The sequence below is a fragment of the Rhinoderma darwinii genome, chromosome 3 (genome assembly GCF_050947455.1).
Source record: "Rhinoderma darwinii isolate aRhiDar2 chromosome 3, aRhiDar2.hap1, whole genome shotgun sequence".
NCBI lineage: Eukaryota > Metazoa > Chordata > Amphibia > Anura > Rhinodermatidae > Rhinoderma > Rhinoderma darwinii.
The window spans coordinates 396,569,618-396,582,856 of NC_134689.1; the positions used below are offsets into that span (position 1 = coordinate 396,569,618).

Sequence of the window (13,239 nt, forward strand, 5' to 3'; positions counted from 1 at the left end):
CCTCTGAGTGGTCATGATTTATATGACAGGTATTCAGTCACTTATGTGACGCCACTGGAGATCTCCGTAGTCTCTGGTTTCTAGTGTTAGGTTTCCCAGTAAACTGGATTTAAAGAGGCTTTGTCACCAGATAATAAGTGCCCTGTCTCCTACATAATGTGATCGGCGCTGTAATGTAGAGAACTGCGGTTTTTATTTTGAGTTATGAGCTAGTTTAGATTTATGCTAATGAGTTTCTCAGTAGACAACTGGACGTGTTTTTACTTTTTACCAACTGGGTGTTGTACAGAGGAGTGTATGAGGCTGACCAATCAGCGACCAATCAGCGTCATACACTTCTCATTGTTCCAGCCCAGCTTCTTTCACTGCACAATCACACTGTAACAATCACACTGTGCTGTGGATCATGCTGGACTGGAACAATGAGAAGTGTATGACGCTGATTGGTCGCTGATTGGTCAGCGTCATACACTCCTCTTACCCAGTTGGTAAAAAGTAAAAACACGCCCAGTTGTCCATTGAGAACATCAGCATAAATCTAAACTAGCTCATAACTTGCTCAAAAATGATCGTTTTTCAAAATAAAACCCACTGTTCTCTACATTCCAGCGCCGATCACATTATGTAGGAGACAGGGCACTTATAATCTGGTGACAGAGCCTCTTTAACCCATGAGGACTTTGCAGATATTAAGGCAAGGGCTGTATAGTGACCGGTCCTTCAGGTCGTGCTGCGTGTTTTACATTGCACCCATTGAGCAGACAGGCGCTCCGCTGCCGTGGTGTCTGCTGACTGGCGTCTCTGCGGCTCCTGCCTTATTGCAGTCTTCTACACTGTTATCATGTACCATTAGGCAGCTGTGTCCTATAACCTTCCCGTCTCCACCCCCCACCTCCTCCCCCGTTTCCTTGCAGCTAACACAGGAATCGTTAATCACACCCACTCCAGAATGGGATCTATCATGAGCACAGGGATTGTTCAAGGTGAGGCTCTACAGCTGACATACTCGCCACGTATATCGTCTGTCGTTTTGGTCATGTGAAAACGTTTTCTTTTTTTTTTTTTTTTTTTCTTTGTTTTATTTCCCTCTACAGGATCAGCCACAGGACAAGCCGGATCCAACTCCTCCACCCACTACCCAGTCAACAACCAATTTACCATGGGCGGCCCCGCCATCTCTATGGCTTCCCCCATGTCGATCAACACCAACACAATGCATTATGGGAGTTAAAAAATCGCTCACCCTTCCCCGTCCTACCTCCCCTTTCCCCCCGCCCGGTCCTCGCTCTGCCTCTAAACCAACAGCAAACAGGATACAAAATGATGCAGAGACGTCTCCGCCTCTCCTCATCCTTTCCCCCAACATCCGCAACTCTGGGCTGCTTTGATGCCCATCCACATTCTTGGTTTATAACCCGCCCAGTGATCGCCTAACCCCAGTTTCTATCATAACTCAAAGCAAGATGCTTTCTGACAATGGATTTGTAAAGTTTATTTTTTTTTTTCTTTTTAAAGTACTTTAATTAAAATAAATCTAACGCAGTGTCATAAGAAGATGGGCAAGTGAAGAATCGGGAATGGCGCAGAGGGGAATTATGTGTCGCTCTTTCTGCTCGTGCAGGTGTCATAATGGACTCTTACGCTCCCCCCCCCCCCCCCCCCCACCTCATTGCTGTGAATTCGTATTGATTCTGTAAATGGAAAGTGACGGGCAACCAATGGGGGCGAGAGACAATACTGCATTACAGGAGTTGCGGCGTCGCTACTGCCCAAGGATATCGGGGCTGTCGCTCGCTGGGGAACATTTCACGTTTAGTTGCAGCCGGTGTTTTTATTTTTGAATTTTTTTCTTAAATCCCTAATATTTTCGGTAACCTTGTCATCGGGGTTGGGCTTTAAACCCAACCTAAAGCGACGTCCCCACCGGCACCTATGACACTACAACTGTGCATGTTCCATCGTCCCAGGCAGCTAAGAGAAGAGGTGGAAGCTCCTCGTCTTGATCTTCTACAGAATATAGTCCCATTTGCTTATGGATGCTGCTTAAACTGTACCGTCTATGGACAGCCTTAAAGTGGTCCAGTCACATAGCTGCCACTGAAGCTGCCATTTATGAACTGACAGAGGAGTCCCAGCTTGCTGATTGGTTGGGAACTAGTGACATCATTGCGGCCTGAAGCACTGTCCCGTTTTGCTTGATACCTTAATGAATTGGTCAGCGAGATGGTTATCCCCCCCCCCCGCCTTCTATGGTGATGAAAGTGATGTTAATATTTATAGCGACAGTGACTGGGAGATGTAGTTGTGGGAGAGACACCTCGTTCTCTAATGGGTTTAGGCCCCGGATGGATCTGGCTACCGGCATAGAGCTTTAAGTTTGTATTGGCATGCGTATATAGTCCGGAGAGTGTACTGTTAATGGTGTAGTTTGTGAAAGGTAGGGTTGACTATAAGGGGGCGGGTGGGGGGAGGGGAGTACGGAGATTGTGTAAAAGCCTTTTTGTTCTTTCTCTCCGGGGGAACGCAATCGGAACTTTCTCTCTCTAGATAGGAAGACGTTTTGTTTTGCCGCTTCAGCTGACCACCATGTCAGTATTTACAACGATCGACCATTGTCCTTCAAGACCAGGTTCAGGTCATCGCGGTCCATCCTCCTATTGTAGTCCGTTTCCTTATTGTCTGAGGCTGGAAAGACCGGAGACCGCTGGAACTTCAAGTGCTGGAAGCCCCGGTCAGGTCCTGACGAGGGACAAAGCAGCAGGCGGTGAGCGGCGCCCCGGAGAGGCGGCAGCCATTGTTCCAGTGGGGGCTGGACTGGGGGCTATAGGATGTTTAAATGTGAATCTCTCCTGCTGGACTGACGGTCTGTGTTCTCCGATTCCGTTAAGCTGGACTCTTCTCACTTTGCATTCTCTCCTACCTCTGTTTTCTCCACTTATACGGCAGAGTGGATAAAGCATGTCCTGAATGCGTCCGTCCCTGCATCGTGTGTGTGTGTGTGTGTGGTATTTTTTATTTTACTCCTCTTTGGACGTGCTCAGCCTTTTCTGCAATTATTCTAGTATTTCGGTGAGGTGAGCACACCCTTAATGTTTCGGTTAGGCTAGGGTTACGCGGCAGCGCCTTTGGCAGCAACACAGGTCACTCGGTCAAAGATCGCTGTGTCGCGCTGCCTGCATCGCTGGTCAATGTCACTGACACCCGCAAGTTGCTATGACCGCAACACCACAGTCGCAAGGAATCCAAACCCGCTGGACTATTTGCAATTGTGGTGTTGCGGCAACTTGCGGATCGCAAAGCGACCACGTTTACTTACGATCTTTGGACGCGGGACCTCCGTTTCAGCCAAGTTCACCGTTTTAGTTCTAGCCTTAGGATCTTCAGGTTTCTTTTGCCCGTTTGTTTTGTTTTTTTGTCGCCCTACACGCCGCATTGTAACCTGTCATTTGTCTTTGTATGTCCGCTGTGGGATGGCAGACTGTCGTTTTTAGGATGGCTTTTCAGAGGTAATGTCTGAAGACACATAGGAAACCATTGCTAACACAGCTGCTGGTCTTATTTCTGCCTGTAGTGTTCAATAAAATTGGGAGGGATTTTTTTTGAGGTGTTGTGTTTTTTAACTTTTTTTTTTCCCCCCGCGATGATTATGGCGGAGATTTGTATAGAGCAGTGACTTCTGAACTGCCACAGAAAGATATAGCCGTTTTTTGGGGGTTTTTCCAGTGTCTAAAGAAGACAGGGTTTCCATGTTTGACCAAAGTATCTCAAAGGGGTGTGGATTTTTTTTTATTTTTTATTAGGGGCTAGAAATTAGTTAAATCAAAAAAGCAATACTTGCCCCCGGCAATCAAGCGCTATGGCTCGGGTGGCACACCTCGTGTTCGTTTACATGCACGTGTCATGTGACCGCTGCAGCCAATCAGAGGGCCCAGTAGTTACGAATTGTATTTGACATATTGCCATAAATACAACATATGACCGCTGAGCCCTCTGATTGGCTGCAGCGGTCACATCCTACGTGCATGTAAACAACCACCAGGAGTGCCATCGAGCCTCAGCTGGATTGCCAGGGGCAAGTAATGCTTTTTTTTGGGGGGGGAGGGGGGTTTCCAGCTCCTAATAAAAAATAGCAGCCTCTCAAAAAAGGTTTCGGCCAGTGGTGTGCAACTACTATTCCTAGCATTCCTCACTAGCTGAAGGCTCCCAGCTCGTGCTGGGAGTTGTAGTTTCATGACAGCTGGGGGTCTTGCAGACTACTGGTTTAAGGGCTGGAAATGAAAGCTGATTGGTTGCTATGGCCCCATTTTCTTACAGACTCTGTACTGCATATGAACCCGTTTTCACGTATTTAGTCTCTCATCTGCATATTTTTGCCAATAAGGTAGCAGGTCTCATTCGAGATGACGTAGGTGAAGCCAAAAGGATATACGGACCTTATGTCGGCAGTATTTCCCGGACCGAACATAGTGCAGGGAGCCGGGCTGCCAGCATCATAGTTACGTACGATGCTAGGAGTCCTTGCCTCGCTGCAGGACAACTGTCCCGTACTGTAATCATGCCTTCAGTACGGGACAGTAGTTCCACGGAGAGACAGGGACTCCGAGCATCGTACATAACTATGATGCTGGCAGCCCGGCTCCCTGCACTGTGTTCAGTCCGGGACATGCGGTCCATATAACATGGACCGACCACGGTTGTGTGTGTTAAGTCTTACTTTTGGGAAAGGTTTCTCCTATTTGTTTCTGATTTTATTTTTTTCTGATGGCCTAACAAGTATAAGGCCGGGTTCACACAGAGCTTTTTGCAGGAGGAAAGTCCGATTTTGGTTTTCCTGCACGCCGATTTCTGCGGCGTTGAGTGCCGCGGGCAAAATACGCTGCTTCTGCCTACCATTGATGTCAATGGGAGGTCAGAAGCGCAAACGCCCGAAGATAGAGCATGTCCCTTTTTCCCCGCAAGACGGTTTTTCCGCACGTGGGAAAAAACGCCTCCGCCTTCCATTGAAATCAATGAGAGGCATTTTCGGCCATTTTTTTGGCGTGTTTTCCGACGTGGTTTACGCATCAAAAAACTGTGTGAACTGGCCCTAAAGATTAGGCTGGAAGTTGTAATCAACACTGATACATTGTAACAAACAGCACTTCTGAAAGCAGGACTAAGTTTGCATTCACTGACGGCAAGCAGCAAAATGCAACGTATCTTAGGAAGTTTCAGAACTTTTTGCTCTACAATGATTGGGCTTCCTTCACACACACTTTTGTGTGATAGTTTTATGGGAACATTTTTTTAGGACAATTATACTTGTGGTGTTTTTTTTTTTTTTTTTCTCACAATAGTGTTTTACTACCTGAATTATTTTTTTTTAGGTGGTGTTTTTCACATTGGAAATCGTGATTTTAATGATCAGGTGCTGCAAAGATTCCTCTTTGCAACACATAATAGGTGTTGCTTTTTTTCAGAAAAAATAATTAACACTTGTGGTTTATGAAGAGGCAAAAAAAACCTGGAGGTCTATGGGAGAAAATATCCACTAAGGCCTTATTCACACAAGCGTGTTCGGACTGTGATATATGGGCCGCACGTCGGCCACATTTCCCGGACTAAACACAGTTCAGGAAGCCGGGCTCCTCGCAGCATAGGGATGTATGACACTATGTCCCTGCCCCCCTGTGGGAATACGGTCCCGTACTGAAATGTGTTACAGTACGGGACAGTAGTCCCCTGGGGAGGCAGTGACCCACCGCGTCATACATAACTATGATGCTAGGAGCCCGGCTCCCTGAACTGTGTTTAGTCCGGGAAATGTGGCCGACGTGCGGCCCATATATCACAGTCCGAACACGCTTGTGTGAATAAGGGCTAAATGCTGGAAAACACTTCAAAGCCAGCCTCGCTGCAATGTTGTTAAAATGCCACTAAGCCAAAAGATGAGAAAAAAAAGCCACCCAAAGAAAACAAAATGGGAGCAGATTTACCAACACTAAGTTTTTAAACAGTAAACATAGAGCCGGCGGTCAGAAAACGCACCAAGTTTATCAGATTACCCGCTGTATGATAAATTTGGTGCTACTTCTTAGACACTTTTCCGTATACTACATATTAGCTGGCTTAGTTTACGCCAGTTTTTGGTGCCAAAATTGTTGCCACAGTTTGGGTGCACAAGGTCCCTTTTTAAGCCATTGACTTCCAGCTAACATTTTTCCTGAAAACGCAGCGTGTGGCTAGACCTAGGCTCTGGTTTTGTAGTGAGTGATAGGAATGCATCGAGTAGCTTGACAATCTCCTCCTCAAATCCGCTCCTGATGAGATTTGCTACAATTTTTATTTTTTTTATATATATTTTTTTTAGGGGGGGGGGGAGATTTTTACAGGAGCGACTTATAAGAGCTTTCAAGCTACTCCATTCATCCCTATGGACAGCAATTTATCACTCCAAAACAGAAGTTTAGGTCTAGCCCCAGTGCGGAATCACCTACATGCACAGCACAGAATGCAGCCATTAGCGCATTCCGTCGTGCATGTACGCAAAGGAGATCGTGCGGTCAGAGCAGCTATGACCGCAGGAGCCCGGCTGTCAGTCAGGTCCCGCTACAACAGTCAATAGTGACCGACATTTAAGTTGTTTGACAGAGGGAGGGAGCGAGCTACCTCTGTCACCGATCGGCGGCTCGCGAATGCAATTGCCGACTGGTTGCCATGGCAGCCGGGGGCCTATCAAAGGCCCCCAGGCCTGCCCTGGCTAATTGCCTGTCCGTTTTACACTGTACACCAATGCATTATATAAGCGATCAGAAGATCGCATGGTGAAGTCCCCTAGTGGGACTAATAAGAAAAAACAGTTACGTTTATTAAAAAAAAATTATATATATAAAGATTACAGTAAAAGTTGAAATCCACTTTTTCCCCATAAAAAGCTTTTATTTACTAGAAGTGAAAAAAAAAAACACATGGTATCGCCGCGTTCGTAACGACCCGAGAAATAGTTATCTCATTAATTAAACTGCCGGGTGAACACGGTACAAAAAAGGCAAATTTTATTTTTTCCCCCATTCCCCACAACAAAAAAGTCCCACGTACCCAAAAATTATACCAATGTAAATTACATCTCGTCCCGCAAAAAACAAGTCCTCATAAGGCGACATCGACGTACAAAATAAAAGGTTACGGCTCTTGGAAAGCAGCGATGCAAAAACAAATAATTTTTGTTTAAAAGTATTTTAATTGTGCAAAAGTAGTAAAACATTAAAAAACCTCCACATATGTGGTATCGCCGTAATTGTACCGACCCATAGAATAAAGCTAACATGTTATTTGCACCGCATAGTCAACGGCATAAATTTGAAACGCGAAAAACAATGCTGGAATAGCTGTTTTGTTGTTTTTTTCAATTCCTTCCCTAAAAATTTTTTTAGAAAAGATAAGCAATATAAAATATACACCCAAAAATTGTTCACTTTGAAAAATACAACTCATCCTGCAAAAAAACAAGCCCTTATAATGCTATATCGGTATGGAAGTAAAAAAGTTATGACCTTGGAAGGAGGGGAGGAAAAAAACCGAAAGAGTGCTTGGTCCTTAAGGCCGAAATAGACCTGGTCCTTAAGGGGTTAAAGGCTATGTACACTTTTGGGAAAAAAATTATTTAATTTTTGAAATAAGTTTGCTGCAAATTTTCAAATACTTTTCATTAAAAAATATTTTTACTTTTTGAGATACAGCTGCTTTGTATCGTGTGTGAAGATCTGAATCTGTCAGGGGTTCAGTGACAGCGGGTCCACGCAGGACTGAGCTGCTATCTATCACATCTAAGTTCATAACTTAGATGTGATCGTTTACAGGTGGATCCTGCGTGTCAGAGAGATGCAGGACCCACTGACACTGAATGGGACAGGTCCGCGGGACTGACTGATTCAGAAAATAGCGCTAGATACAGCTCTTCTGTATACAGGAGACAAAGCAGATGTATCTCAAAAAGGAAGAATTTTTAAGAAAAAAGTATTTACGAAGTAACACTCACTCCTCACACTCACTCCTCACACTCACACTCACTCCTCACACTCACACTCATTTTGAAAATAAATATGCAGACCGGTCCAATTGTAAGTTTCTTTAGATGATTAGACAACCAATATGGCTGCACTTCCTATTACGGACGCAAAAAAACCAAAACACAATTACCAAGTTTTAATTAGATGTAAATAGCTAGCTAATAGTGACTGTCTCTCGAACTACTTTTTAGTTTCCTTCGTTCTTTCTTAGGCGCTTTCTACACGGGCCGATTATTGCGTAAAATATTGTAATATCGACTAAAAGTTCAGAATCATTGGCAAATGTAAACCTGACCGATTGCACAACCAGCAAAATATTGCTGGTTTGTCTTTGATGGGATCTTTTATGTTGACGTAAAAAATATTATCGTTTGACAAAACATCCCCTCGTGTAAACAGAAATCTACACGGCGTCAGCGATGTCAGAAGTGGTCGAATTAACGATTATGGTTACATATAATTGCAGGACGGTTTAACGTTATCGATTTCATTATATTGTCGGTAAAAACAAGGGCCAATCATTTTATCTTCTCGTGTAGAAGTACCCTTGAAGTAAGGTCACGTGTGAAATCTGACAAATATTTACTAGGGCAGTTCTACTTAACTATTTAGTGAATGTCCATTTACCTGGGTCTGCCGTTAGGTGAGGGTCCGAGGTGAACACCAACAGTAAGCCTATATTTATATGGGTCACATTGGCTTTAGGCTATTTGGTAGAAATCCGAGGCTGATCTGCCACAATCCCCCTGAGAGGAAGCCATGCATAGTGCTCTTTGTAGATAGTTGCTACACAGTGCCCCTGAAGACAATGCCACACAATTCCCCTTTTAGATAGTGCCAGTCAATGCCCCCTGGAGATAGTGCCACACCCTCCCTTGTAGATGGTGCCCCTTAAACAAATGGGAAAAACTTGTACTAACCTAGCCCCGTTTCTGCAACGAATGGAGCAGCACAGCAGGCCTCAGCCATGTTAGGCCTGCAGCCTATGAGACTCCAAGACGGGACCCTTGCGTAGGCTGGTGCGATGCAGTGACGTTATCGAGCCGTCTTATAGGCAGCAGGCCTAACGTGACCTGTAGCCCAGTGAATGGCAGAGCAGGGAGTTGATGGCTTCCTGCTCTGCCATAGTATTTAATTGTATCTGCGTCCTGAAGACGAAGATACAATTGAATGTGGCAGTAACCCAGCGCTGCCACTAGTTCTGACAACTGGGGTCTGGTCGGTTGTGGACCCCTGTACAAGAGGATCCGCAGCAGAAATCAGAGGCCGGCAGTCTGTTGGGCAGCGGATCCCCATGAAGACTAAGTCTATTCAATGGTGCTAATCCTATAGAGGGATTCTGAAAAAAGTAACATGCAATTTTTTTTAAATTAGAGATCCAAATCCCCTGCAGACATGGTAAAAGGAATACTGATAAAAATTAATGATTATACTAAGCGGGATATATTTACCCCCACTAGTTGTTTCAGGAACATATAAAACATTCTGCTGACTGACCAACAGTATTGTAGAAATCCTCTGGAGAACACAGGGCTAGTGAATAGTTGGGGGGGCTTTGAAAGGGGTTAATAATCTGTGTGTAGTGTAGAAGGGGGAGGTTCCTGCTGCAGCCAGTTGCTTTACAGACCGAGAGGGCAGTGAGGAGGGGGTAAAATGGTTGATCTCCTAGTGAAGAATTCTTTATATAGTTCTGAATATTAATTGCAAAATGAGACCATCTTATTTTCCTTTGATCCTATTTTAACCCCTTGAGTACACAGCCTATTTTTTCCTTATGGACCAGGCAATTTTTTTCAAAACTGACGTCCATTTATGTGGTAATAACTTTGGAATTCTTTCACCTATCCAAGTGATTCTGACTTTGTTTTTTCGTGACACATTGGACTCTAAGTTAGTGGTAAAATTTGGCCGAAACATTTCGTATTTATTTGTGAAAAAACACAAATTTTGAGAAAATTTGCAAAAGTTATCATTTTTTTAAATTTAAATGTATCTGCTTGTAAGACAGATAGTAATACAATATAAAATACTAATTAACATTTCCCCTATGTCTAATTTAGATTGGCATCGGTTTTTGAACATCCTTTTATTTTTCCAGGACGCTGCAAGGCTTTGAGTTTTAGCAGTGATTTCTTACATTTAAAAAAAAAAATTCAGGCTATTTAACCAGTTCAGTTCTAAAGTGGCTTTGAGGGCCTTATATATTAATTAGAAAGTCCCCATAAATCCCATTTTAAAAGCTGCACCCCTCAAAGTATTCCGAAAGGTTCTTAACACTTTAGGCGCTTCACAGGAATTACAGCAAATTGGAGGTGAAATCTACAAATTATTTTTTTCCGCAGAAAATCTGTTTTAATCCATTTTTTTTTCTAGAAGACAAGGTTTTTACAAGAGAAATGCTACTCAATATTTTTTTGCCCAGATTCTTCAGTTTTTAGGAATATCCCACATGTGGCCCTAGTGCGGTAATGGACAGAAGCACCGGCCTCAGAGACAAAGGAGCACCTAGAGGATTTTGGGGCCTCCTTTTTATTATATATATTAGTCACTATGTCAGGTTGGAAGAGGTCCTGTGCCAAAACAGTGGCAACCCCCCCAAAAGTGACCCTATTTTGGAAACCACCCCCACGGAATTTATCTATGGGTATAGTTAGGATTTTTACCCCGCAGGTTTTTTGCTAAATTTAGTGGAATTAGAACGTGAAAATGAAAATTTTAATTATTTCCAATAAAACATAGAAATTATCAATTTTTGCAAGGCATAAAGGAGAAAACACACCCCAACGTTTGAAAAGAAATTACTCTTCATTATGGCAATACCCCATATGTGGTCATAAACGGCTGTTTGGACACACGGCAGGGCTCAGAAGGGAAAGAGCACCATTTGGCTACTGGAGCTCAAATTTAGCCGGAATAGTTTGTGGAGGTCATGTCGCATTTGCAAAGCCCCTGAGGGGACAAAACAGTGGAAACACCCTAAAAGTGACCCCCACTTGGGAAACTACACCCATCAAGGAACTTGTCTAAGTGTATAGTTAGCATTTTGACCCCACAGGTTTTTTGCAGAAATTATTGGAAGTAGGCCATGAAAATCGAAAAAAAATTTCCAATCAAAATTTAGGTTTAGCAATAAATGTTTTATTTAAACAAGGACTAAAGGGGGAAAGGCACCACAACATTTTAAAGCAAATTCCCCTGAGCACTGCAATACCCCATATGTGGTTATAAACTGCTATTTGTACACACGGTAGGGCTCGGAAGGGAAGAAGTGCTATTTGACATTCTGATTTTGCTGGATTGGTTTGCGGCACCATGTTTTCTAATTAGGCTGTATTTACTGGTGTCTAAATTGATAATGTGGGGGCATGTGTAAGTTGTGAAGAGCAAATCCGAGTATAATAAAAGGGTACATAAATAATAAAATTAATAATCCATAGATTTGTGGTACGCCTTGAAGCAATCCGTTATGCACAGGCCAGGTTTTTTGGGGCAGGTGTCGCACTGATAAGTGGTGTCCTTATCTCCCTTTTGCTACACACTCTGCACCTTTTTTTCGGATCTTTCCTTTGCAGTTTGGGGAACGATGCCGTGAAAGTGTTGCCCTGGTACAATATAGGGGGCCCCTGCATGGTTTTTAACACCTTCCCGACCGCCCACTGTCTTTTGACGTCAGGCGGTGCGGGTGCTTAATCTACAGAGACGTCTTTTGGCGTCACTGCTGATGAGCGCTCGTGAGAGCGCTCGTCCTCTAAGCAGGAGCTGTAACTAACAGCTCCTGATCTTAGAGCAGCCTCCTGAACACAGCTGGGGTCGGCAAACATTCGGACCCCAGCTGTTTAACCCTTTGATTACCGCGGTCCGTGACCGCGGCATGATCAAAGGGAATTCCCCTCTTTGCATCACTGGGATTCCAGTGATGCGATCAAACACTGGGGAATCCCTCTGCAGTCAGTCCATGGGACCTACAAAGGACCCTAGGGCTGTCTGTTCCGTGTGCCTGCTGTTCGGGCACACTATGTGCTGCCCGATCAGCAGCCTGTGTCATAGTGACACAGTGTAATGTATTAGCGTACAGAAGTATGCTAATACATTACAAGTAAAAAATAAAGTTACAAATAAAGTTATCCCTTGATGGGATTAATAAAAAAAAAAAGTAACAAAACAAATAAATAAAGTCCCAAAAAGAGTCTTTATTTTGCATTAAATACACTTTATTGCCCCTACACTAAATAAAAACAAAAAACCTACGCATATTAGGTATCTACACGACCGTAATAACCTGAAGAATTAATCTAATGGGTTATTTAGCGTGAAACTTGAACGGGATAAAAAAGAAACAAAAAAAACTTCCGAGAATCGCTTTTTCCTATATTCACGGCGTAAAAAAAAAATTTTTTATCCCCAAACTGTGGGGAAAAAAAAAATTACTATTTCTCTCGCATAAAACAAGGCCTCATACAGCCACGTCAGTGAAAAAATAAAGTTATGGCTGCTGAAACGCAGAGAGGCAAAAGCAGAAAAATTGAGCTGGTCATTAAGGGGTTAAACACAAGTGCCTTGATAATCACCTCTTAAATTAAGTAACCCCATCCGGCCTGCACACGGCCACCTTTTTGTACAACACCCTTGTTTTTCTCATGGCGCTATACTGCTGTAGCACTTGATCTGAGAGATAAACCCCTCCCATGTATTATAGCCCACAATGCAATCTTGGTTAGGGGGTCATTGTAGTGCTACCTCGTACAGGGACAGGGGTGCTGCCATTCCCATGTATTGTGGTAAAGTTTAAGGACATCCCTGTTGTCCTTATGCCTGACGAACAGCACATACCCCTTATGACACATTGGCCGAGCAGTGTTTTGGGGAGGATTCTCTTATTTTTGCGCACGGTGCCGCATGCTGCAGTATTTCCGGTGGAGAGGCACTTAAATCGTGGGATGCTGGTGTAGAAGTTATCCACGTAAAGGTGGTAATCCTGGTCCAGCAGTGGGTGCATCAAATCCCACACTATTATCCCACTAACTCCCAGGATGGGAGGTTCAATCCTGAAGTCCTTTGTAAACCTGTAGGTGAGCACTGAGCTACTCTCTCACGGCTTGTACATTTTTATCCCATATCTCGCCTTCTTACTGGGCAGGTATTGGCGGAATTTTAGCCTCACCTTAAAATGTTCTTTTGGGGGGTATACGCT

General features: G+C 43.9%; 1 protein-coding gene across 4 annotated transcripts in view; it reads left to right on the plus strand.

Moving 5' to 3' along the window:
- Positions 1–3,603, plus strand: part of CARM1 (coactivator associated arginine methyltransferase 1) — a 39,636-nt gene extending 36,033 nt beyond the window's left edge. For 3 of the 4 annotated variants that reach the window (XM_075859002.1, XM_075859005.1, XM_075859003.1), the window contains exons 15-16: positions 915–983; positions 1,095–3,603. In XM_075859002.1, coding sequence (XP_075715117.1) covers positions 915–983; positions 1,095–1,231 — 206 coding nt within the window. In that variant the 3' untranslated portion in view covers positions 1,232–3,603. The remainder of the gene's footprint in view (positions 1–914; positions 984–1,094) is intronic. The other variant, XM_075859006.1, reaches the window with a different exon arrangement.
- The last annotated feature ends 9,636 nt before the right edge of the window (positions 3,604–13,239 follow it).